The 23,786-nt window shown below is 32.2% G+C and overlaps 2 protein-coding genes across 2 annotated transcripts in view; both read right to left on the bottom strand.

Moving 5' to 3' along the window:
- Positions 1-9,176: 9,176 nt before the first annotated feature.
- The window catches only part of LOC114290095 (heavy metal-associated isoprenylated plant protein 47), a 125,645-nt gene continuing 111,035 nt past the window's right edge, over positions 9,177-23,786 (bottom strand). The window contains exons 2-4 of the mRNA XM_082884519.1: positions 10,139-10,213; positions 9,804-9,882; positions 9,177-9,580 (exon numbers count right to left, since the gene is read on the bottom strand). Of these exons, the coding sequence (XP_082740645.1) occupies positions 9,342-9,580; positions 9,804-9,882; positions 10,139-10,147 (327 nt within the window). The 5' untranslated portion in view covers positions 10,148-10,213 and the 3' untranslated portion in view covers positions 9,177-9,341. The remainder of the gene's footprint in view (positions 9,581-9,803; positions 9,883-10,138; positions 10,214-23,786) is intronic.
- Positions 13,462-13,890, bottom strand: LOC145798385 (secreted RxLR effector protein 161-like). Its single transcript, XM_082885922.1, has one exon. It carries the CDS (start codon positions 13,888-13,890, stop codon positions 13,462-13,464), a length of 429 nt encoding a protein of 142 aa, XP_082742048.1.

Raw genomic sequence — 23,786 nt, 5'->3', positions numbered from 1 at the left:
TGGAGGATTTGAGAAAGCTAGAGAGAGAGAGAGAGCTTCAGAAACGATGTAAAGTGAAGAGACGGAAGGAGAAAGAGGTTTTGTTAAAACTTGAAACGGCGGCAAAAAGAAAGCAATTAATGTGCCTAAAAATGACGTATGTGTCAGACGGCGCACGCAGGCGCGAGATGACTTACAAGCGTGTACGGAGTACGATCCAATAAGGGGAAAAACGCGTGGTTAAGACGGTTGATGTATTATGCTTGACAACTCATACGCATGAGTGAGCTCTTGAAATTTTTGATCTTTAAAGAGACATATCGGCTGGGAATCTCTAAGCCGATGTATTGGCAGGAAGGAATGATATAGGTCACATCACCTCAGAATGTCGAGGTAATAGAACCTAGGGGGCAGTTGTGGGGATATATTTTTCAAGTACCAACATGTGGCCAAGGTGATGCCGACATATCAGCCGAGGTACCATGTGTCTTGGTCATGACGCTAAGGTTATCGCGGCAAGGCCAAGGTTATCTCCGAAGATATCGGAATCCGAGATAAGCGGATAAGGCACAAGAGTCCTAGAATGATGAGGGAACTCAACCTGGATAAAGATAAAACTCTTAGGGAGTTTATCTCTATCTATTGAAGAGTCCTTGATAAGCACTGAGCTAAAGTCCATTGAAGCTAGGCTTCTGTTGGGACAAGGATTGAGTTAACTATAAAAGAAAGGCATTCCCGATGGGTTTAAGGTACGCAATTTATATTTTGAACACTGAGTTTAGCACTATTGATTATTTTTGAGAGATATACTGACTTGATCGTCGGAGTGCCCCCGGGTGGACGAACCACCGCCGGAATCTTCTCTTTCTGTTGCAGGTCAGACATGTGCCATCTATTCTGCCAGTGCTCTCCAGCTGAATACTAAGTTGGCAGTGCGATCGAAAATTCACTCACATAGAAACTGTACCAAACATCACACTATCTCTAACTTCCCAAAAAAATTGAAATTAAAGTGTAATTATGATGCGCACATATATATATACACCTTTTCTGAGAGAAGCGATCTGCATGGCTTTTGATCTGTCTTTATCGCGGCTCAATTGCATCTGAATAACAATCTTTTGCTGCAAAAGATATTAAATCACAAACATGCATGTCATGTCAGTACTCATGCTATCATAGAAAAGAAGAAAAAAAAAAAAAAACATGATCAGTAATGGTAATGTTGTATATAGCAGAAGAGCTAGCCTACCTTCTTCATGATGATTGATTTAGAATTTCTCTTGTAATTTCTTTTGTAGGATTGTTTCTTTTCTTTTATTTGAAGCTCTTGATGAGTTTTAAGAAAGGAAGTTAATTGATTTGTATATATAGGAGAGTTTGGGTCATGAAACATTCAATATTAGTGGTTGAGGTTTCCGATAACAGTCGTGGGTACGCGGACAAGTATTTTGTGGTGTTTTGAGAAGTTGGTAAAAAGTTAATTTTTTGACTTTTTGATTTTTTTTAGTGTTTTTTTGGACAAAAAATTGAGTTATTTTAGGTAAAAAAATAGACTTTTTTGACTAAAAAAACTGAAAAGCCAAAAAACTAACTTTTTTGGCAACTTCCCAGAAGACCCCGACTAATTAATAATAACAAAAAAGCAGACATTCAACTTGACTTATTAACTCCGAACCCAGTCCAAAGACCACGTTAGTGTCAACTCTACATTCTTCCATACATGAGATGGTAGAACGGAGGAATAAGTATTTAACGTAACAGAGTATTTGATATGATTGAATTGATTATGGCTTTTGTCCAGTCCGGGATCGGACTGGACCGTGCTGTTAGGCCCGTGGGGGTCCATCACGAGTCCCGTTTTGATAATCTGAACCGTTCAATGTGTAGAACTCGTCGAGTACTATATGCCTATAAAAAATTACGTTGATCGGATATCGATAGCTATATGATCAAATCAGTTTCGTATTAAAAAAATTGGACGGTTAACAATTTAACGGTTGACAAAAAACTGTTTTGATCACATAACTATCGATATCCGATCAACGTGATTTTTTATAGGCATATAGTACTCGACGATTTCTACATATTGAACGGTTCAAATTATCAAAACAGGACCCGTGGTGGACCCCTACGGGCCCAACAGCACGGTCCAGTCCGATTGCGGACTGGACAGAAGCCATACCCTTGATTTTATGTGTATACAGTGACCGTGGATTGAGTTGAGTTGAATGATACTTTATCTGTCATCTGTTTAAAATTAGGTAGATTGTAAAAAATTTATTCACATCCGTCTATCGATGTAACGGATGCAAATTGAGCGAGCAGTGCGGGTTGGTGGATGGATGTGATCGGTTTGACAGCTTGGACTTTATAAATTTTGGACATTTTTTTGAATTTTAATTCACGACTTTTACAATATCCAACAACTAGTAATATGAAAAAATATGTATTATTTATTTATAATAGCCTATGACACTACACATGCATATTTTTTGAGGTATTATTTTTATTTTCACAAAATATATATTTTATTATTTCTACTCTATATTGTAACTTGTTAGTAGTTTTTTTTTTTTTCTTTTCGAACTTCATCTATAAGTGGATAGGGTTCATGCAGGTCCGGAATGATTAATCCGCTATCCGAATCGTATCTGTGAATTTTGAAATATTTCATTCCTATCCGTCTGCCAAAAAACACGCATCCGCCTAAAATCTATCGAGTTGAATCGGTTCGGTCTGATTAGACGGATCCATGATCACGCCTAGTGCATAGTCAAATATTTAGCATTTTGTGTTGTGTATAAAGTGATTTTATGTTGCCTTAGATATTTTTTAATAGATTGTCACATTATTAAATTTGAAAAGTAGTTATAACTTTTAAACTAAAATAGTATTGTCCTTTGACAAATAATGTGACAAAATCCTCAATATTTTCTAAACCCACTAACCAACCATAGTTTAGAAGGGAAGAGATCTCTCTCGGTGTTGTTTGTGTGTGATGGCTTTACTTTGAGTTTATTTCGATCATTTAAATAGTTAAATATGTAAGATTTGTCAAATATATCAATTATATTTGATATGTTTCTTAGAAACAGTTTTCTAATTTTTTATTTAAAAAAAAAGAAACTAATTTGATAAAAATAAACACGAAAAAATTATTTTAAAATTATTTATGTATTCTAAAAAGATAAAATTATATGAAAATGGTTAATATTTTTTATTTTTCTACCAAACTATGTTTGAGATTTTTAGAATTTTTTTAAAAACCAAATCAAATAGAACCATCATTTTTACAAAAAAAAAAAAAAACTAATTCAATATGGGCAATTACTTAATTAAATTATATTTGTGCTAACGACAAATATAATTCTAGTGTCAAATGGGTTATCCTAAAATCATGTATTGGAGTGGCCACAAATCCTTTACTAGTTGGTTTCACAAAGGCTCTAGAGATTACTTTTGCAATTTTTTTTAGTACAATTCATAAATTAGGCGATATAATTTAAAAATCAACTAAAAATGATTGTCGCAATTCATTGACTGGTGTTTAGATTTCATATAACTTTTTAAGACTATTAGTAAAAGTGAACTCAAGTATTATTAATCAAACTACTGTTCAAAACTACAAATCAACCAAAAAACTACTGTTTAAAAAAAAAACAAACAGTATTAATCAAACTACCTTGGCGGCTTGGCCCCACAACGAAAAGTCATAGTCATAGGTAATGGATTTGAAAGTCATTTTTATAGACATTCTTAAACAACGTGGGTGTCTGTGGAGTGGTTTTTTATGTTGATTTTTTTAATTATAAGATATTAGTGGATAAAAAATTTTTGATCTTTGAGAAGATAGTTAGATTTTTTTGTGATTGGATGTGATGTTTATGAAAGAAAAAGTGAAATATCATGGGGTTGGATGTGATATTTTATTTGGATGTGTTTTTTTTAATTTTGTAAAAAATTTGTCTTTTAATAAAAAAAATCAAAAAAAAAAAAAAATTTCAAACCCAAGTTCCCAAACACTACCGACCTTTTGGTAATTATTTATAATTTTTTAGACTAACTACAAAAACACAGTGGTTAAAAAGACTTTTCCTTAACAACCATAGGCTAAGTTATGTTTGTTAATGGGTTTTTGACTAAAAAAAGTACAAAAAAAAAACAAAATTAGTTAGGTATGTCAATAAGATAAAATATCACATTCAAATTATAATTATTACACTTTTTCTTTCTAAAAAGTTAAAAAAGTCAAAAATAAAAATCAAATAAGATTAAAAAAATCAAGTTAAAATAGTCAAAATATAAAAAAGCCAAACTATTTTAATTCTCCTCAAATGAGGACCTAGTCTTCCTATGTTCATACGCAACTGCTGAGAAATTTCACTCTCGTTTGACGCTGATTAAAAAATCAGTTTATTAATTAAAAAAATTATCTTACTTAAAAGAACTTAATTCGTTTAGAAAAATTGTTTTTCATAAAATAAAAATTTATTTTTACTCCAAAAAATTATTAAAAATAAAAAAATAACAAATAAATTATTATTTTTAGTTTTAACTTTTTTTTTTTGCTAGTATAATGACCACATCCATTTCGTATTTGAATTTCCAATTTATAAAAAAATAAAATAATAAAACGAATAAATAAATTAATTAAAAACCGAATAATTTTATCTTTTTGATTAAATTAAAAATAGAAAATACATAAATCAATTTTTTATTTAGTTACCTATAAAAAATAAATGTATTATTAGCTTCTTCTTCTTCTTTTCTTTCTTTTATTATTATTATTATTTTGTTATTTTTATTTTTAAACTTTTATCTTTGGCTCCCTTGAAAACTTGCGACAACTAAAGGTTGTTTTGCAAATATTTTTTAGTAATTTGAATTTTTTTCCCTAAAGTTTTTCATTTTTTTAAGTCTTACTAGATTAAAAGACACCAAATTTTTCTTAAAAAGATCTACTACTAAAGGCTTAGTATTTTTTATGGATGAAAAATTAATTAGTGGGCTTGATTTCAATTTTTTGAAAATTAATTTTTTTTGTTTTTCGTGTTTTTTTTTTTTTTGTTTTTAGTGAATATTTTTTAAATTTTAAGTAATTTTTTTACTTTTTTAGATATAGCTTACTTAGATGTATCTAAATAGTAAAACATTTGTGAAAAAATAGTTTAAAAATTAATAAATACACAAAAATATAAAAAATGTACTGAATTTTTATATATTTTAAATATTTTTTGGTATTTAGTGTATTTTTTAAAGATTTTTTCACAAATATTATACTTTTAAGTGTATTTATGTTAGGTGTGTCTACAAATTAAAAAAATTTCTTAAAATATTAAAAAAAATTCATTGAAAACATTAAAATACGAAAAATAAAAAAATGAAATTTTCTGAAAATCAAAACCAAACAAACTAAAAAGAAAGATCAGTGTAAATGTTATTCCGTCAGACATTAAATGTTATTATCACATTTAGATTGAAATGTATTTTATATGGTTTATTTTTGTATTTTTACATTATTTATATTAATTTTATTTCATTTAGTCTTACTTAAAAAGAAAGATCAGTGTAATTTTGAAAAAATTGTAGGACTTATTGCATTTTTTTTAAATTAAAAAAAAGTCAATATAATTTATTATATATATATATATATATTTCATTTTCATTATTTCTTTTGATGGGAAGAGGGTTCAATTGACTCCTCCGAGAGAATATTGAACCATTTCGACTTTCTCAATGTGATAGACCCGACCCGACGATATGTTGACATGTTTGATTGCAATCTGCTACACTGACTTCCATGATTTTGCATGAACCACCAGACTGAGTTACGCGTGTAACGGTGGCTTCAGATTTTTTATTTCAAAACAAAAGATGCTCCGTCAGATATTATGGCATCTATGGATCTTGGTTTCAGAGTAATGGATTGCGGATTAAATTTAAACCAATTTATAAAAAGGTACCGACTATCAAGATATTCAATGAATCCCATTAAACACCGTTATAGTACAAAATCTTCACAAAAAGAGCGTGGTCCCAGATTCGAACTTGACTCACTCTTATAAAAATGCAATGCTTTGAAATTGTTGAGTCTCGTATTGCTCCAATTTTTTAGAATATATATATATATTTTAAATTATTTTAATTTTATATGAAAAAAATACTCATTCATTATTTTCATATATATTTTTGGATTTAAATTAAAAATTTTCAAATAATTTTTTAATTTTTAATTTTATCAGATTAGTTTTAAATGGTCTAAAAACAATCAATCCTCTTTAATTCGACCATTTTCGAATAGTCTCTCTCCAAGTCTTAATGCATTAAAAAAAAATTAAAATTTTCAGAAAAATTGCTTTCTAATTGGTTCCCATTAGGGCTGCAAATGAACAGAACCGTTCGTGAACAAGCTCGAGCTTGGCTCGGTAAGAGCTCGTTTGAACTCGGCTTATTAATTTTTTTTGCCGTTCGAGCTCGAGCTCGAGCTCGTTAAATTTTTAATAAACAAATCCAAACATTCTAAAGCTCGGATCGTAAGCTCGGCTCGTTAGCTAGCTCGTTTAATATTTATTATTTATATATTAAATAATATAAAATTATGTATAAAAAATAAGAGAAATATACTATTTATATGTTTAAAAATATAAATGTAAATAATACTTAACTATAGATAGTACATTTATATAATAGTGGTAGTAGATATTATTATTTTAGTAAAATATAGATTTTTTTCTAGTATGTTTATATATATTGTATATATAATTGTATAATCAAAGTTTTAATTGTAACTTTAGTCTCACATGTAAGTATGAATTTATAAATTTTTTGGCTCGTTAAGGTTCGTGAACAGGCTCGAGCTCGAGTCCAGCTTAAGCCAACTCGGCTCGAGCTCGATTCGTTAAATTTTTGTTCAACTCGAGCTCGTTAAAATCTTAATAAACAAGTTCAAACACAATAAAGCTCGGCTCAGCTCGGCTCGTTTGCAGGCCTAGTCCCCATAACCATATGCATTAATTTCCAAAGTCTTGTGGAATTCTCCCACCCCATAACCATATGCATTAATTTCCAAAGTCGTGTGGAATTCTCCCACGTTGAAAAATTCTTATGTATTGATTGATTTTCTAATTTTTTTTTCTTTTTTTTTTTTTTTTTTCCGAGAGAAAGGAGAAGAGCCTAATTGTTAGATTATTAATAGAATAATTGGGGGTGTTCCTAGATTGGTTTTTGACTGTTCGGTTTTCAGTTTGAATCCGTCCACTTGTTGTAGTTTTCAAAAAATTGTACCCGCAATCGCCCACAGTGCGGGTTACACATTGTGCAGATAGGGTTTGCAAATATGCAAACAGTTACGAGCGGTTTACGGATTGAACTTTTTCCTTTAGAAATTTATTTTTGGATCTATTTTTTCCCCATTTTCTAAATATTTATTTTGTGCATTTTCTCCTTATTTTCTAAATATTATTTTAGGGCCTAAAATCACATATTTTTTTTTATCATAAAATCATTATTTTTGAATCTTTTTTTATTCATAATATTTTAATCTTAGAGATTCCGAAATTGATAATCCATACTTTAAAAAAAAAAAAAACAGTTCCACTTATTTATATAAATAAAAGAAGTTCAATTTACTAAAAAAATATATTATATATTATGTATGTGTATATATACACAGCAATTGTAAGTATATAATATATATATCTATTAATATGGAAGGTTAAGATTATCCAGAATTTTATGAAAAAAAAATGTAAGTGCGGGTGCGGGTGAAATCCACGACCCGTCCGCAACCCGAAACATGAAAATATTTCAAACTGTATCCAACCCTATTGCATGTTCGAAATCGCCCGCACATGCGTAGATTGGATCGGATTAAAATGTTTTCGTGGGTCGAATGAACCCATACTTAGCCCTAAGAATAATCATTATTTTTTTTTACTGAACGCATATTTGGACAAAATGATTATTCCATTTCAAATTTCATTCTAGTGCTGCTAAAATTTACCAAATTCATTTGAAAAACAAAACACAAACTTTTTATATGACTTGTTTATCTCGTGTGAGAAGATTGTGTTTAATTATATAATTCAATAAGGTAAAAATGAAACTGCTGAAAGGTATATGGGCAGGGCCGGCTCAACCACATGTGTGGCCTAAAGCAAAAAATTGAAGTCAGATTGTTTTCGTTTTGTTTTCTTCTTTCTTAGGCCAAGAACACGTTGAAATAGATTTTTATTAGAGATGAAAGAATACAAGTTTGATGAAAGGATATTGAGTTTTTTTACTAAAATTTCTATCAAATTTAAATTTAATGCAAGATTGGAGATGCTCTAATCCAATTTATTTATTATTTCATATTATCATGTCGTATTCATATGTCTTGTCAATAAATTTTATTCTTAGTTAAAAATGTCAAGTGTATGAAAAAATTAAAATTTTTCCCTCAAGTTAAATTTAGTGAATTTAATATTTACTGAATGAAATTATTAATAAGAATATTTGATTCCAACTAAATTTTTATTTTCATAATTTATGAGTGTGAGAAAGTGGGAGATAGACTTTTACTGGTACACAAATGATATGAATCTATATTAAATCACTAATTTTCTACCAATTACACATATGAATGTGGTCTTACATGGGCTGCAAAGGGGGAATGGAATTGTTTATCTTGAAGGTGACTATCAAGTGCGGAATGTCTCATAATTTAGGCAGATTTCTAGTCTCAAATTCTTTCTTAGTAGCTTTCTCTGTTTTTATTCCTTTTGCTTCTACAAACCACATGGGCTCTGGCCACTGTAATTATTCTAGAGAAATTAAAAATCAGTCTTATTTTTTCAAAATAATAATTATAGAATCATGAAAAAAAATTCTGACTTTAAATTAGTGTTATGAGAAGTTTATAAAATTTATCATTAATCTGATTTTTTTTACCCCTAAAAATCTATTGATTTGCTATTTCTTCATTTTTAATTTTTCCATTAATAGGCATTTTTACTTGTGTCTAAAAGTATATCATTGGATAATGGTTATATGTAGTATTTTTCATTAATATTCGCATTCTATCGTGAATTGTCAATAAATTCGCAAGTTTGCAGATTGGAGCGTGGTTGTCGTCTAACCCCTTACTTTTTCAAAAGGTGTCAAAATTTTAAATTGCCTTGCATGGCTTTTGATCTGTGTTTATCGCGGTTCAGTTGCATCTTAATAACAATCTTTTACTGCAAAATATTGAATCTCTTAAACATGAATATCACAGAAACAGGGGATGATATTGTAACTGATGATGAATTTGATTTTGTATCACCCAAACAATCACATCACATGATGGACCAATTTTGTGAGTTTGAATCATAAACTGGTTAGTAGTAGTAGTAGGAAGTATAATAAGGATGTGGATTGTAGCCTTGAATGTATGGAGCCAAAGCTAACTGGGTTGGTGTGTCTTCTTTCTTTTCCTCTGCTTTGGGCTTCACTGCCTCCACACTTTCTATGCTGGCATGTTTGCTCACCTTCCTCCTTATTGACTTGGTCAACTTAACTGAATCAATATCTCCAATTACCTCTATACTATCCCCTTTTATTGCCACTGAGGTCACACCTATGTAAGAGAATCAATCAATAACTAATTCATTAATTGAAAAAGCTATAAAATGTCTTGATCATTTAATTATGTCTCAAGATTTTTATTTCTTGAGACTTTCGTACGATCCTACATGACTGTAAAGTGATTGATAGAAACTATACCAAACATGCACTATTTACACAAAATAAATAAATAAATTGAAATAGAGTGTTAATATGATGCATATATATATATATACCTTCTGCGACACAAGCAATCTGCATGGCTTTTGATCTATTTTTATCGCTACTCAGTTGCATCTTAATAACAATTTTTTGCTGCAAAAAAATATTAAATCACAAACATGCATGTCACGTCAGTACTCAAGCTATATATATATATATATATAATTAAGCCTTGTTTGTCATCTACAATATAATCCATCTTTTTATCTTTTTATCTTTTTTCCATCACATCACCTCTCTACTTTTCTGCACATCTTTTCGTAAAAAGACAAAAAGTACACTTTTTTAGTACACCCCAAACCAACCCTTAGTAATGGTAATGTTGTATATAGGAAAAAATCCAGCCTACCTTCGTCATGATATCGATTTAGAATTTCTCTTGTAATTTATTTTGTAGGATTGTTTCTTTTCTTTTCTTTTCTTTGAAGCTCTGTTTGGTTTTAAGAAAGAAGTTAATTGGTATGTTTATATAGGAGAGTTTGGGGGACATGAAACACGAGGTTTCCTATAACATTCGAGGGGACGCGGTTAAGTACAGGACTAATTAATAGTAAGAAAGAAAATTCAACATCTTGACTTACTAAGTCCCAGTCGTCAGTATTGTCAAAGGGACCCCCCCAGTCCAAAGACCACGTCAATGTCAACTCGTCATTCTTCCATACACGAGGTGGTTGAACGGAGGAATTAGTATTTTATGTAACTAGTGGGTGTTGTGGTCCAGTTGATAAATATGGTCAAGTACTTGCATTTTGTATCATGAATAAAGTGACTTTTTAAGTTTCACATTCATTATTTTGACAAATAATATAAAAAAAAAATTCAATATTTTTCTAAACCCACTAACCAACCTCAATTTAGAAAAACCTTAATGCTGGGTTTAGTTGGGAAATTTAAAAAAGATTTTGAAATAAAATATAATTACATTTCACTTAATTTCATACATGTTATTTATTTTTCTTTTCAAATTCCCTTCTAAATTTCCCAACCAAACACGACATAAAGGTTTGATCTAGTGGATGAGGATTGAGACTTGGAGGTTTGGTTCCTTCAAGATATGAGGTTCAATTCTCTTAGTTAGCAAATTTTTGAGAACACGGATTGTAGAGAATAATAGAATGCTTGTTCGGATTGTAAGACTTAGTTTAGTGTGTGCAAACTATTCATTTTGATCATTCAAATTATTAAAAATTATGTTTTATTTTGATCATTCAAATCGATCAATGTATAAAATCGATTGAGTATATCATTCTTATTAAAAACATACGGTGATTCGACATTAATTATTACTAACGATAAGTATAATTCTAGTGTCACATTGTTAGAATGTTACTATTTATGTATAGATTTCATATAAATTATTAAAAATTACGTTTTTATTTTGATCATTCAAACCGATCAATGTTTAAAATTGATTGAGTATATCATTTTTATTAAAAATATACGTTGATTGCGACATTAATTATTACTAAGGATAAGCGTAATTCTAGTGTCAAATGGTTAAATTGCTACAATTTGTGTATAGATTTCATATAACTTTAAAGACTATTAAAAGTGAAAAGTATTAATCAAACTACCAGACTCACAGCATTGTTTGGTAACAGATTTGAAACTATTTTTTCAGACATTCTAAAGCCACTTTTCGGTCATTATTTACAATTTTTTAGATTTCAGACATTCTAAAGCGACTTTTCGGTCATTATTTACAATTTTTAAGATTGACATAGTTGTTTAAAGCACTTACTACAAAAACAGAGTGGTTAAAAGACTTTTCCAGTACAAGAAAAGGCAAGGGGAAGCCCATTCCAGGCTTCCTGTGTTCATATTAGGCAACTGGGTCGGGGACACTTTCGTTTGGCAGTGACTAAAAAAAAAATGTTAAGGGGAAGGTTTTTTTTAGTAATTTTTTAATATTTTGGTTAAAATATAATATAAAAAAAAACTAATATATTTGGTATGATTTTTTAATTTTTTACTAAAAGATGTGTAAAAAGTAAAGAGAAAAAGGGAATTTTCAACTTTTTGGTAAAAGTTATTGACTTTTTGATTTTTTAGTGACTTTTTGACTTTTTAACTGAAAAGGCACTTGCCAAACAAGGCATAAGTTTATTGATCTAAAAAGTTATCTTATTTAAGAGATCTTAATTCGGTTAGAAAAATTGTTTTCATCAAGAATCTTTTCTTAATCAGTCTAAAAAACTATTAGAAAAATTAAAAAGTTAAGAATTTGTCAAACAGAGTTCACATTAATTTTGTGTTTGGATTAGCCAAAAATAAATTAATTAAAAGCTAAATAATTTTATCTCTTTTGACTGAGCTAAGAATTTAAAAAATAAATATATATTAAAATTTTATTTTTATGTACTTATCTAAAAAAAATGAATGTATTAGTAATTTTATTTTTCGCTTTCATTTTTAGCTCACTTGAAAACCAGACAATTAAGATTGGTTTGATAATTGTTTTAAAATAATTTTATTTGTTTATTTATTTTTTAATTTTAACTAATCCTACTTTTTTAAAAATCCGCCAAATATATATATATATATATATATATTTTCTTCATAAATGTGATTTCTTTAGCCTCTACCAAATGAAGAATGTATACACTGTAAATAATTAATATACATGTAACCATAATAATAAAGCGGAATTGAACCTTACAGGATTTTGAATTCAATACAACTCAAGAATAAAACGAACATACCTTTGACAACCATTGAATTAGAGAAGGTGAGAAAATACTCCTAATAATTGAACCTTGAATTCTTGACTCACCTTCTTTTCTTTGTCTCTCTTAATTAGGGTGTGGAAAAATACTCATATTATGTAAGGGGAGTCACTCATCCTTATATAGAGCAGAGAAGAGAGCTAAATAAACTCTATTAGAAGAATTCTTGTCCATCAAGATTTTTTTCTTATCTTAAAAGAGTAATTATCCCATATTTAAAATTCTAATTACTGAACTTTATATCAAATATTGGTTTTATCTAATTGTGGAATCCAAATAAAGTAAAACATGTAAAAGATATGTAGGCTATTGGGTCATACCAAAAAATAAATCTAACATTTTCCCACTTGGCCCATTAAGCCGATTATGATGCAACTATGAGTTTTTATTTTTATATTTATTTTATATTTATTTTTATTTTTTTATCAAAAATGCAGTTTATAAATTTTTTTGACTCATTGGATTCCACACTAAAAACTTTGACATGTGATCACAAAATTTTAAAAATAGCCAATAAATTCAAATATATTAAAGACTATAATATTGTGATTACTTCAGATTACCAATGTGAGTTATAGCGGTTATATAACATTTATGTCATGTTTCTTTATATGCATTACACTATCGATAACTTCACTAACTCAGTCCATTATCGAGATATGTAATTATTTGCTTGAAAGGCCTCTGTAATTTGTCTTTGTTAAGACATTTCTTGTTTATCAATATTCAAATTAATGTGTACACACAATTTTAGAAACAAGAAAAATAGAAATAAAATTATTATTGTACAAATAGTGTCAAAATAAAAATAAGCACTCAAGATTATCCATACACATCATGGGTTGCTTAAAAGACTCATCCTGATAACATGCTCTTTGTATGTCTTTGGTGGTAATCCCTTTATGAATGGATCAGCAATCATAAGAGATGTGCTTAAGTTTTCAATTCACATTTGTTGTTTCTGGACTCTTTCTCTAACGACTAAGTACTTTACTTCTATGTGTTTGAAACCACAGGTGTACTTTTCATTCTTAGAGAAGAAAACTGCTGCGGTATTATCATAATATATCTTCAGCGGCCTAGCAATTGACGCAATAACACCAAGTCTTGAGATAAAGTTTCGCAACCATAAAACATGATTTGTAGCCTCAAAGTATGCCACAAATTTAGCCTCTATAGTAAATGAAGCAATAGTGGACGGCTTCACACACTTCCATGAAATTGCTCCACTAGCTAGTAGAAAAACAAAATCTGATGTAGATTTTATACTATCAAGGCAACCAACAAAATCTGAGTCTGAATATCCAGTTACTTCCAACTGTTCTGATCTCCTATAGGTGAGTATATAGTCCTTTGTTCCCTGAAGATATCTCATAACCTTTTTCACTGCTTTCTAATGTTCCATTCTAGGATTACTTTAGAATCTTCCCAACATTCCAACTGTACAACTAATATCTGGTCTGGTACATGTATGGGCATACATCAAGCTCCCTACTGCTGACGCATATGGAATGTCCATTTATTTTCTTTCCAAGTCATTCTTTGGAAACTATTTTTCGCTTAATTTATCACCCTTCATGATGGGTGCATTACCGACTGAACAAAACTGCATATTGAATCTCTTTAAAATACGATCAATATATCTTTTTGGGGATAGTCCTAGCAATCCTCGAGATTGATCCCTAAAGATCTCTATGCCAATAACATAGTTTGCCTCATCCATATTGACCATCTTAAAGTTCTTGGAGAGATATTCCTTGATTTCATGCAATAAGCTAGGTCATTACTAGCTAACAAAATGTCATCCACATATAGCACCAAAATAATGAGCTTGCTCCCACTAACCTTCAGATATATGCATTGATCAACTGTATTTTCCTTAAATCCGAATGAGGTAATGGTATCATTAAACCTTAAATACCATTGCCTGGAAGCTTGTTTAAGGCCGTATATGGATTTCTTTAATTTGCAAGCTAACTGTTATTTACTTTTCTTTGCAAATCCTTCTGGCTCCTCCATATAAATTTCTCCATCCAAATTCCCATTTAGAAAAGCAGTTTTCATATCCATTCGATGCAACTCTAAGTCATAATGAGCTACCAATGCTAGGATGATTTTAAACGAGTCCTTCTTAGATATTGGAGAGAAGGTCTCTTTATAGTCTATGCCTTCTTTTTGAGTAAAACCCTTGGCAAATCGTTCGATATTGCCTTTTACGTCGCGTTTGGTCTTGAAGACCCATTTACACCCGACCTTTTTACAATTATTAGGCAATTAGACAAGATCCCAAACACCATTCTGTTCCATGGATTTTAACTCTTCATTTATAGCATTGACCCATTTAGTAGAATTGTCATTATTTATGGCTTGTGAAAATGAGACAGATCTTTGTTAATCTCAATATCGAAATCAGATTCTTGTAGATACACCATGTAATCATCTAGAATGGAAGACTTTCTTTCCCTCTGAGATCTTCTTAGAACTGTCGGTTGTGGTAGTTCTACAATATTTTCAATAGTGGTATTTTCATGAAGTGGTGAAACATGAGGTGGTGAATGATTTTCATTATGTTGTTCATTTCCCTCAAGCTGTGGAATAGTCTAAGGAACAACAATTTTTCGATAAGGGTCAAATGTTGGCACATCCACCTTATTTTCCTCAAAATTCACCACTCATGTTTTCTCACACCCACTAACTTCACCATTCTTTAGGTATCTAGCAATACTAGTCTCCACTATCCTCGTACTGTGATTAGGAAAATAAAATTTGTATCCTTTAGATTTGTCTAGATAACCAATGAAATATCCAAATATTGTTCTAGAGTCCAATTTTTTCTCTTGTGGGTTGAAGATTCTTGCCTCTGTTGGACAACCCCAAATATGTAAGTGTTTCAAATTAGATTTCCTACTAGTCCACAACTTAAAAGGAGTTGTTGCGACCGCCTTACTAGGAACCCTATTTAAGATATGTGACACCTTAAATGTTTAATTAACACTACGGGAATAACAAATTTAAAATAATAAAAGATAATACTAAAATAAATATATAAATCTAATTTGGCATTGGGTTATCAAATATGTGATTAATTATTTGGGACCAAATTAACACAATTATGGAAGTATAATACTAGTTGGACCAAATTTAGAATTAAAGATTGTATATAAAAAATAAAAAACAACAACAACAATGGCACGTCACCACCTAGGGTGGTGAATATGCATATATAGTAATAGGATAAGATCATCCAAGTATAAATAAGGAATTGGCTAGAGGATGCTTAAGACACCACTTGTGGAAGTTATTATTACTAAACAGGTGTGAATAATTACTTTGATGGTGTATATAAGGACGTGAAGAGTAGCGCGCCAAACAAGAAATAACAAGGCAAGGCACGAAGAACTTCGGAAGGAATCACAAAAACAAAAAGTGAATAATAAGAAAATAAAGGTTAAGGTGAGTTATATTATATCTTGAGTCACCATAATATAGTTTACGTATGTTTTGAGTTACCATAGTTCATTTTACGTAACTTGTGTTTTATAAATTATATTGATATTTCAATTACGTTAATTATTTTTTAAACTCTATTTGTTTAAAATGAAATCCACGGATATGTTTGTTTAAATTTTAGAAATTATTATAAACAATTATGTTTTGTAAGTACCACCGCGAGAGTCTTATGCCTTGGGAGACTTAAAAAATTATTGGCATCTGTTTGGTCACTTTGTGACCCTCTGTTTGTTATAGATCCATTGACCTCTGTTCTGACTGGCACTCCAACGACCTCTGTTCTATTCTGTTTTGTACCTTGGTTATGATTATTTATTAACATAATTCTGTATTTCAGTTTCTGTCACTTAAATAATTTGTTCAAATTTAGTTATGTTAATGTTTTAACTTAAACAACTATCCATGGTTATTTTGTATCCCCTATTGTGACAACCCTCACTCTTGTTTACTGATAATAACACTGATTAGTGCTAATCCATGATTAGGCATGTTAACTAACTGACTGACTGAATTACTAAACTGATTGATTGATTGTGCTAGTTTGAATGCAATTCTATCTGTTGACTGTTAAATTATCTGTTCATGTTTTATGTCTTAAACTGCAAATTGAAGGCCTTATCGGTGGCCGAACCGGAAATTGATTAGTGTTTTAAGCTAATTGAGAATTATATGATTTTATGGTATATTTACTTAAAATGTGATTCGGTATGATTAAATTAGATTAAATAGCATTGAAGCACAAAAGTCCAAGTATTTACCATAATGCCATGTTAGTGGACCACTTAGGCAACACATATTGAAGCCTTATTACATTCAAACAAAACATTTGTTCAGCCATTCTTGAGCCCTCAACCTACTAAGAGAGAGAGAGTGAGAGAAATTGAATTCCATCTTGTGAATTGCTTGGTGAATTAAAGAAATTGAAGGTTGATTTCATAGTTGAGCTTCCTACACTTGATGTTCAAGGTCTAAGGTAGAGAATCCACCTTCTTAAACTTGTCTTTAAGTTAGTTCTTGCTTGATTCTTGTTATATTGGAAATTGGAGTCAAAATTTGCTTAATATGTTGAACTGAGTAGGAATTCATGCATGCATGTTGCCATTCTTGAGTTTTGAAGTTAATGTTCATGAAATTCCTTATGCATGTTCATATTTTTTCAATGGACCATGAATTCATCTTGGTTTTGAAGGAATTGGCTCTTTGGAGCAAGTATTTGAAGCCTTGGAGTTGTTTAAATCCATGCATGTTACATTTAAAGTATGTTCTTGAAGTTTGGTTTGAAATTGGGTTTAATTGACTTACCTTTGGGCTTTGATTTCTCAAATTGATCTTTAAAACATGTTATACTATGAGTTTTAAAGTGTTTTCCAGAAAATTAGCCCAAAAGGATCGAATTTGGTACATTGAAACTTGTTTTTGAGCTTGAGGTTCAAATTTGAAAATTCCAGATTTTGGACTTACGCTCGAGCGGAGTGACTGGCGCTTGAGCGTGAAATTCGTGCATCCAGCACTTTACACTATTTTACAGTCCGCTTGAGCGGGATATTGGACGCTCGAGTGAGGACTTGTGTCACACGCTCGAGCGGGTATTAAGCGCCCAATCGAGCGTGATTTTCACACATCCAGTACTTTTGGCATGTTTTACAGTCCGCTCGAGCGGGGTAACTCGCACTCGAGCGGAGTATTTTGTTTGCCTGTACGCTCAAGCGGGTAAACCCACGCTCGAGCGGGACCCCTGTTTTTTGAAAATTTGTTAAGTGTTCTAAAAGGGCATCTTTGCATCCTCATTTCATCCTAGGCATTCTTAGGCCTAGTTTAAGGCATCTTAATGAGGATATTGATGTAGAATCACACTGAGTCAAGTAGGGACTAAGTTTTTGATTCCCGAATATGTAACTTAGTGCGTGTTCGTTCTGTCACTGTATAGGGTTAGCTTTCGGAGACGCCCTCTAGCTACTTATAGCCCAGAACTCTGTGAGTAACAATGTTGTAAAGATATGTTCGAAAATGAATATTTTTTGAATGATCAACTGAAATGTTTTCTGAACTGCTTATTGTTAACTGAATGAATGTTTGTCCTCTATTCTGAACTGTATTGTGGCATCCTTAGCAACTACTGTTACTGTTACTGCTACTGTTACAGAGATCTCTGTCAGTTCCTATCTTGGAACTTCTGTTTACTGTTACGATGGCCATCATTGACTATTCGGTCTTTTAAGACCTACTGTTTACTTTACTGTTCTGCTAATAGATGTACCACATATGATTGTTATGACTGAATGACTGATATACTGATATACTGATTCAATGAACTGTTTTTGTTACTGTAAGGACATTCATTCTTAACCTCTTTACACATTATGTTATTCACTGGGCTTTAGCTCACTGCTCATATATATATGTAGGTGTACAGGCACCGGACCGTTGCTAGAAGCGTCAGGGTAAACTCTAATTTTGTCGAGCCAACCACTGTGCCTCATTGAAAGGTTCCAAGTCCTTCAAGCTAGGGCTTTTGGAGTGTTTTAGTTTCCCCCTCTTTGTATCTATTTTGTAATTACTGTATAGATTGGTACTGCACTGTGATGATAGGGATTAGGTCCTTGTCTTGGATGATTGTACATGTATGTATAGACTGTTTTGTTATGAATGTGCATATATATGAAAAGTCTTTTTGCATACAGACTGCCATAGCTCATTGGACATCTTTTAATTACTGTTTTGGCTCCCGTCAGCCCCTGTACTCTGTATTACTGTAATTACTGTTAAGCAGGCCTTCGGTAATCACGAATTACTGCCGGTTACGGTGTTAAACACATAGGGACGGGTTAGGGTCGTGACACCTATTCTCTGGGTATAATATTCCTCACTCTGCTGTGTGCTTATAGTTGTTACCCTTTCAAGTGATGAGATTTAACGAAGACCTGTAATCTCGTGTAGTGGGACTCGCACAAGAATTTGATGCAGATCTGTTATTTTGTTTTTCTTTTTTCTCTCTTCCTTTTGTTTTTACTAATAGTCTGCCACTGAATAATAAAATAATAAGAGCTCTATGGATGTATTTTATTTTATCAAAATAGTATAATGAAATAAATTTTATGTTTCATTATTTCCTTACTACCAATCTGCGTCTGCATGCACCACTTAATTTGTTAAGATTCAAATTAATTAGTATGTCGCGATTCCAGCCCTAAGCCCTGGGGTTGGGTCGTGACAAAGGTGGTATCAGAGCAGTGGTTTTATTTACCTGCGGTGTTAGTCCTTTTATGTAAAAATCTCACGTTTGTACTATGATTAATTCTAGTGATGTAGGAATGTCCGGGTTTAATCTTAATAAGGCATTTTGGGAAAAGCTTGGGGCAAAAATTTAGAGGAAATCTTAGCAGATCACCACACCCTCGTCTCACCGGAAGGATGGAGAGACTCAGAAGACATAGTTAGGCGACTACATCCAAGCCTTGCCCAATTGATGAGTCGGCCAATATATGTATAGGTCGATCCTGATGATGTAGCATACTTATCGTACAGGCAGAGCCATGCCTACACATGTGGACGATATCTTGGACCTACCCGCATACTCGGCCTTGCCCTAGGATTTGACCACCCTCACTACATAGTGGGCCCTTTGCCCCCAGATTTTGCTGAGAGAAGGGGGAATGTTTATCCCGAAGACTACATATACACCGCCATTCCTATGTGAATTCAATTCTAATCTGTCAAATTACATAAGTTATAATATTACCCTGCCCAGTTCATAATTATTTGAAAGTAACTCATCTTTGGGTTAGTCTTAATCTCCTAATTATAATTGCAATTGAGAATATTATTGACCTTAATGTTACCCTTTTAACAATTCTTTTATGTACTTCTATATTCATAAGTTTTACAAATCTAGGCCACTTTGGCAGCTACGAAATTATTAAACCCTATTAATACGAAACTAATCAACAATATTCTCTATCATTAATTTGAGTTATTCAATTATCATTAATTCATTCACTATTTAAATAAAATCATTATTTTATGATTTTTAAATTTTTTTTATTTGTGATTGCAATTAGCAATATAATAACAATAATAACTCTAGACGAACATGAATATATATATATATATATATCAAATTATGCAATATGACAATCATGAACATCTCATATAATGGTCAATAAGAATTACACCTAATATGAATTAACCACTTCAATATTAATATTCAATGTTATAAAATTATATCATGATATCAAATTTAAATCATGAAAATATATAAATATTAATAATAAAGTGTACATTATTAGACAAGGTAAAAACATAATTCTCTTACGTAATACAGTCAAATAAATATATTTATTTAAGAGATCAAATGCTTCAATGAAATTCTGAAATTGTTTTTAATCTATGCATTTTATCATAACGGCAAGCAATATAAAAATATACTCAATTCAGTATCATATTATGAGCAGCCCTCCATAAACAACCAACAACAAACTAGTTCACACAATTAATGATTTTTAAAGAATTCATAAAAGTTAAATAATTCCTATACTGCTACAACTCACCAATACTAATATGTCTACTAATACTGCTATTAAAACCCTGTTATAGCTTAATTATGTTTGAATTATAAATTTCAAGTAAAATAAAATTAAATAGAAACTATTTTTTAACTCAGTTTTTTTTTTTTATTTTTTTTTAACAAATGATAATTCAAATCCAATATCGAAACAAATTCATTCCCTCATCATGAATATCATGATTGTTGTGTACATTCTGTGACTTATGTATTGCTATCTCTCTCCATAACACAGAAAGAGAGAGGCTGTTGGATAGTGACAATGCTGGGAAGTGTCACAATGCATACACATGTTTGGTGTCTAAAAACATTATGTGAATTAGGGTGGATCTAAAAGGAAGTGGTTCTATAAATTGTCTGATTCAATCCCAGCAACTCAAAATTGTTGTTGATGTGTGACTTGAATTGGGGTTGATTGAATATCTTAAGAAAGTCGCACTCAAAAAATTGTAATTGATTTCATAAAAATTATTTAAACTCCAAAAGCATTTCGGCATATTGTCCAAATGGCGTGAGTGATCATAAACAAGAAAGATTGACATTTTATTGTAATTGAAAGTCAGGTTGAGCTCTACCAAAAATATGGATGAACAACCCAATGAAAATAGTGATTTTTGGCCTATTAACAAGACCACAAAAGCATAAGAAACATGTATTATCAAAATATTTATAATTTTAAGATACCATTCACATATTTTAAACAGTCTAACAATCATTTTTTAGATATGTTGGTGGAGATATACTAGAACTCCAAATTGCTTCTGAATTTTGGGAAAAAGTTGGGGAAGCATCATTTTTTTTTTTCCTTTTTCTTTTAGATACATTTTGAAAATGAACAACCCAATAAAATAGTGATTTTTGGCCTCTTAAAAAGATCACAAAAGCATCTTTTTTTTATAGGTACTTAGGAAAGTTGGACCACAAAAGCATCAAAGTAATGAAATCGGCAACAGAAAGTTTTGCTACAGATAAATCAAATTCTAAAAAAATAGATTATGTACACTGTTTTCTTACTTCTTTTTTTTTTTTTTTTTTTTACATATAATTTCATAAAAAATTAAAATACTACTAAAAATCAATTCACAAACCAACCCTTAATTGTGTTTTCTTTATATATAATTTCTTGCGCTCCCTCGACGTCCTACTCCCCGTGTGTGTAAGCTCGCCACCTCGGTTCATCTCTGCGTCCAGCTCCGTGAGTGTCCTACCTTCCCCTCTGTTGCTGAAGAACAGTCTCCTTGCCATCCACAGTCATCCATACTTCTTTTTTCCTCTCTCAATTTGTTGGATTTGAATGCAACAGTGGTGCCTCCGCGCACGCAGTCCCCGCCCCATTTATTGATTACGGAGGGAGCACTCTCGAGGTGATCTCATCAATGCTCGCATTCAAGGCCTTGCGCCAGTAGGTACATGTGCCTCAGCCAATCCAGTTCGTTAACTGGGGCAAGGGTAGATTCGTTAATCTAATTGGCTAAATTTTAAGGCCTTGCGCCGATGGGTTCATGTGCCCCAGCTATTCCATGAACCACCGATATTCGTCGTTTCAGTTCATTCCTCAACTGGCGTTCAAGTTCATTAGTTAGCTGGGGCAAGGGAATATTCATTAATTCATTCGGTTAAATCGAAAAGACACGCAGTTATCTAATCGGCAGATATTTAATCGGATGTTTAATTTACTCATGATCTTACATCCTACTAGATTGATAGCTAGCACATGTAACAGACAGTAGTGAAAAGCAAAGGAAATTTTCATTAATAAATTGAGTACAGATAGTAGTCATTTTACACATGAAAATTACCCTAAATAAACAAAAATCTACTAAACAAAAATTTACTAACAAAAATCTACAAGAACCATGCATGGAAGATGCCTAACAAAAATTGGAGTGTCGCCCTAGTCAATCCTCAGGGTCAGACTCCAGCGGCTCAATGTCCACCTACTCAAATGGAATCGACTGGGCCAATGTCACATTAGCGGCAGTGAGAGCTTTGAGCCTGCCGTGTGTAGACATGCCCGAGGACTCCCGAGCTCTGCGCGCAAGGCGGGAAATTCGTTTGCTCTCTAGCTACTACAGTTCGGACTCAAATGTCACGGTTCTGAATCTAATCTCACAATGTGCGATGTAAGATCGATCAATCACCAAAGAGTCCAAATCCGGCAAATCGTTTTGGAAAACTGATTTTTAATAAAGAAGTGCCAAATATGGACTGCCTTGCCAGCTACAGAGTCGCCACCTAAATATTTTATTTCGGGGGAATTTAGGAAACCCTGACTCGTGCCGAAGGCCACGTGTCCGTCATCACCAAAGTTACCTCGGCTCGGGAACTTGGGTACGAGAGAGGAAGGTCATGCAATGAGCACCCCCGCTCGCCCGATCAAAGATCGGCCTGTACTAAGCATGATATTTCGTTTTTGAAAACACATGTGCTCTTAGGGCAAGAACAAGCACAAAAGCATGAAAAACCACTGCTGTTTCATTCAGATCTTCTGGTGTAACTGGCTCCACGGCAGAAACAGATTAAAAAAAAAGTGAAAAGACAAACACAAAACAAAATAGTGATGTCCAAGGAAACACTTCCGGAATCACCCGACTCTTATACAACAGGGCTGACTCGATACAACAAGACAGACCCCAAACAAAAAGACTGACTCAAAACAAAGAGACAGACTATATACAACACAACAAGACTGACTGAACACCCAAGTCAGAAAGCACAAAAACTAGCATTCACAAATGCTCAAAACAATGCGTGCCATACGCCACATCTGGAGTAAACTGAGCGCCGCCTGCAGGTGGTTCATTCCCCGATCACATACTTGCACTATCCTCCAAGTTCACTGACCCAGTGACGATAGACTTTGCTGAGCTTGGTGGGAGGACGACCCCGTTGTCAAACAAATCCTGTACTTCATGGCGAAAATGGAAGCAATTGTCGGTGCTATGACCAGTTTGTTGATGGTACGCACAGTATTGGGTAGTATCATGACCGGGTGGAAGATGATTAGGGAGAGGCCGAGGCTCGAGGGGTTTGAGATGGCCTTTTTCAGCAAGGATTTGAAGAGCCTTGGACAAAGACATATAGAGGGCATGAAAGACCCTACGACCTCGGGGTTGATACTTCGAGGTTTGTGAATTTTTGCTGGGTACACCAGCAAAGGGGTCGGCAGGTGCTGACTTGGTTTTCTGATCTTTCCCGAG

Source organism: Camellia sinensis, chromosome 8 (assembly GCF_055761805.1).
Source record: "Camellia sinensis isolate YWXY chromosome 8, ASM5576180v1, whole genome shotgun sequence".
NCBI lineage: Eukaryota > Viridiplantae > Streptophyta > Magnoliopsida > Ericales > Theaceae > Camellia > Camellia sinensis.
The sequence above is the reverse complement of the archived record's forward strand: the minus strand, read 5'-3'. Positions and strand labels throughout refer to the sequence as shown.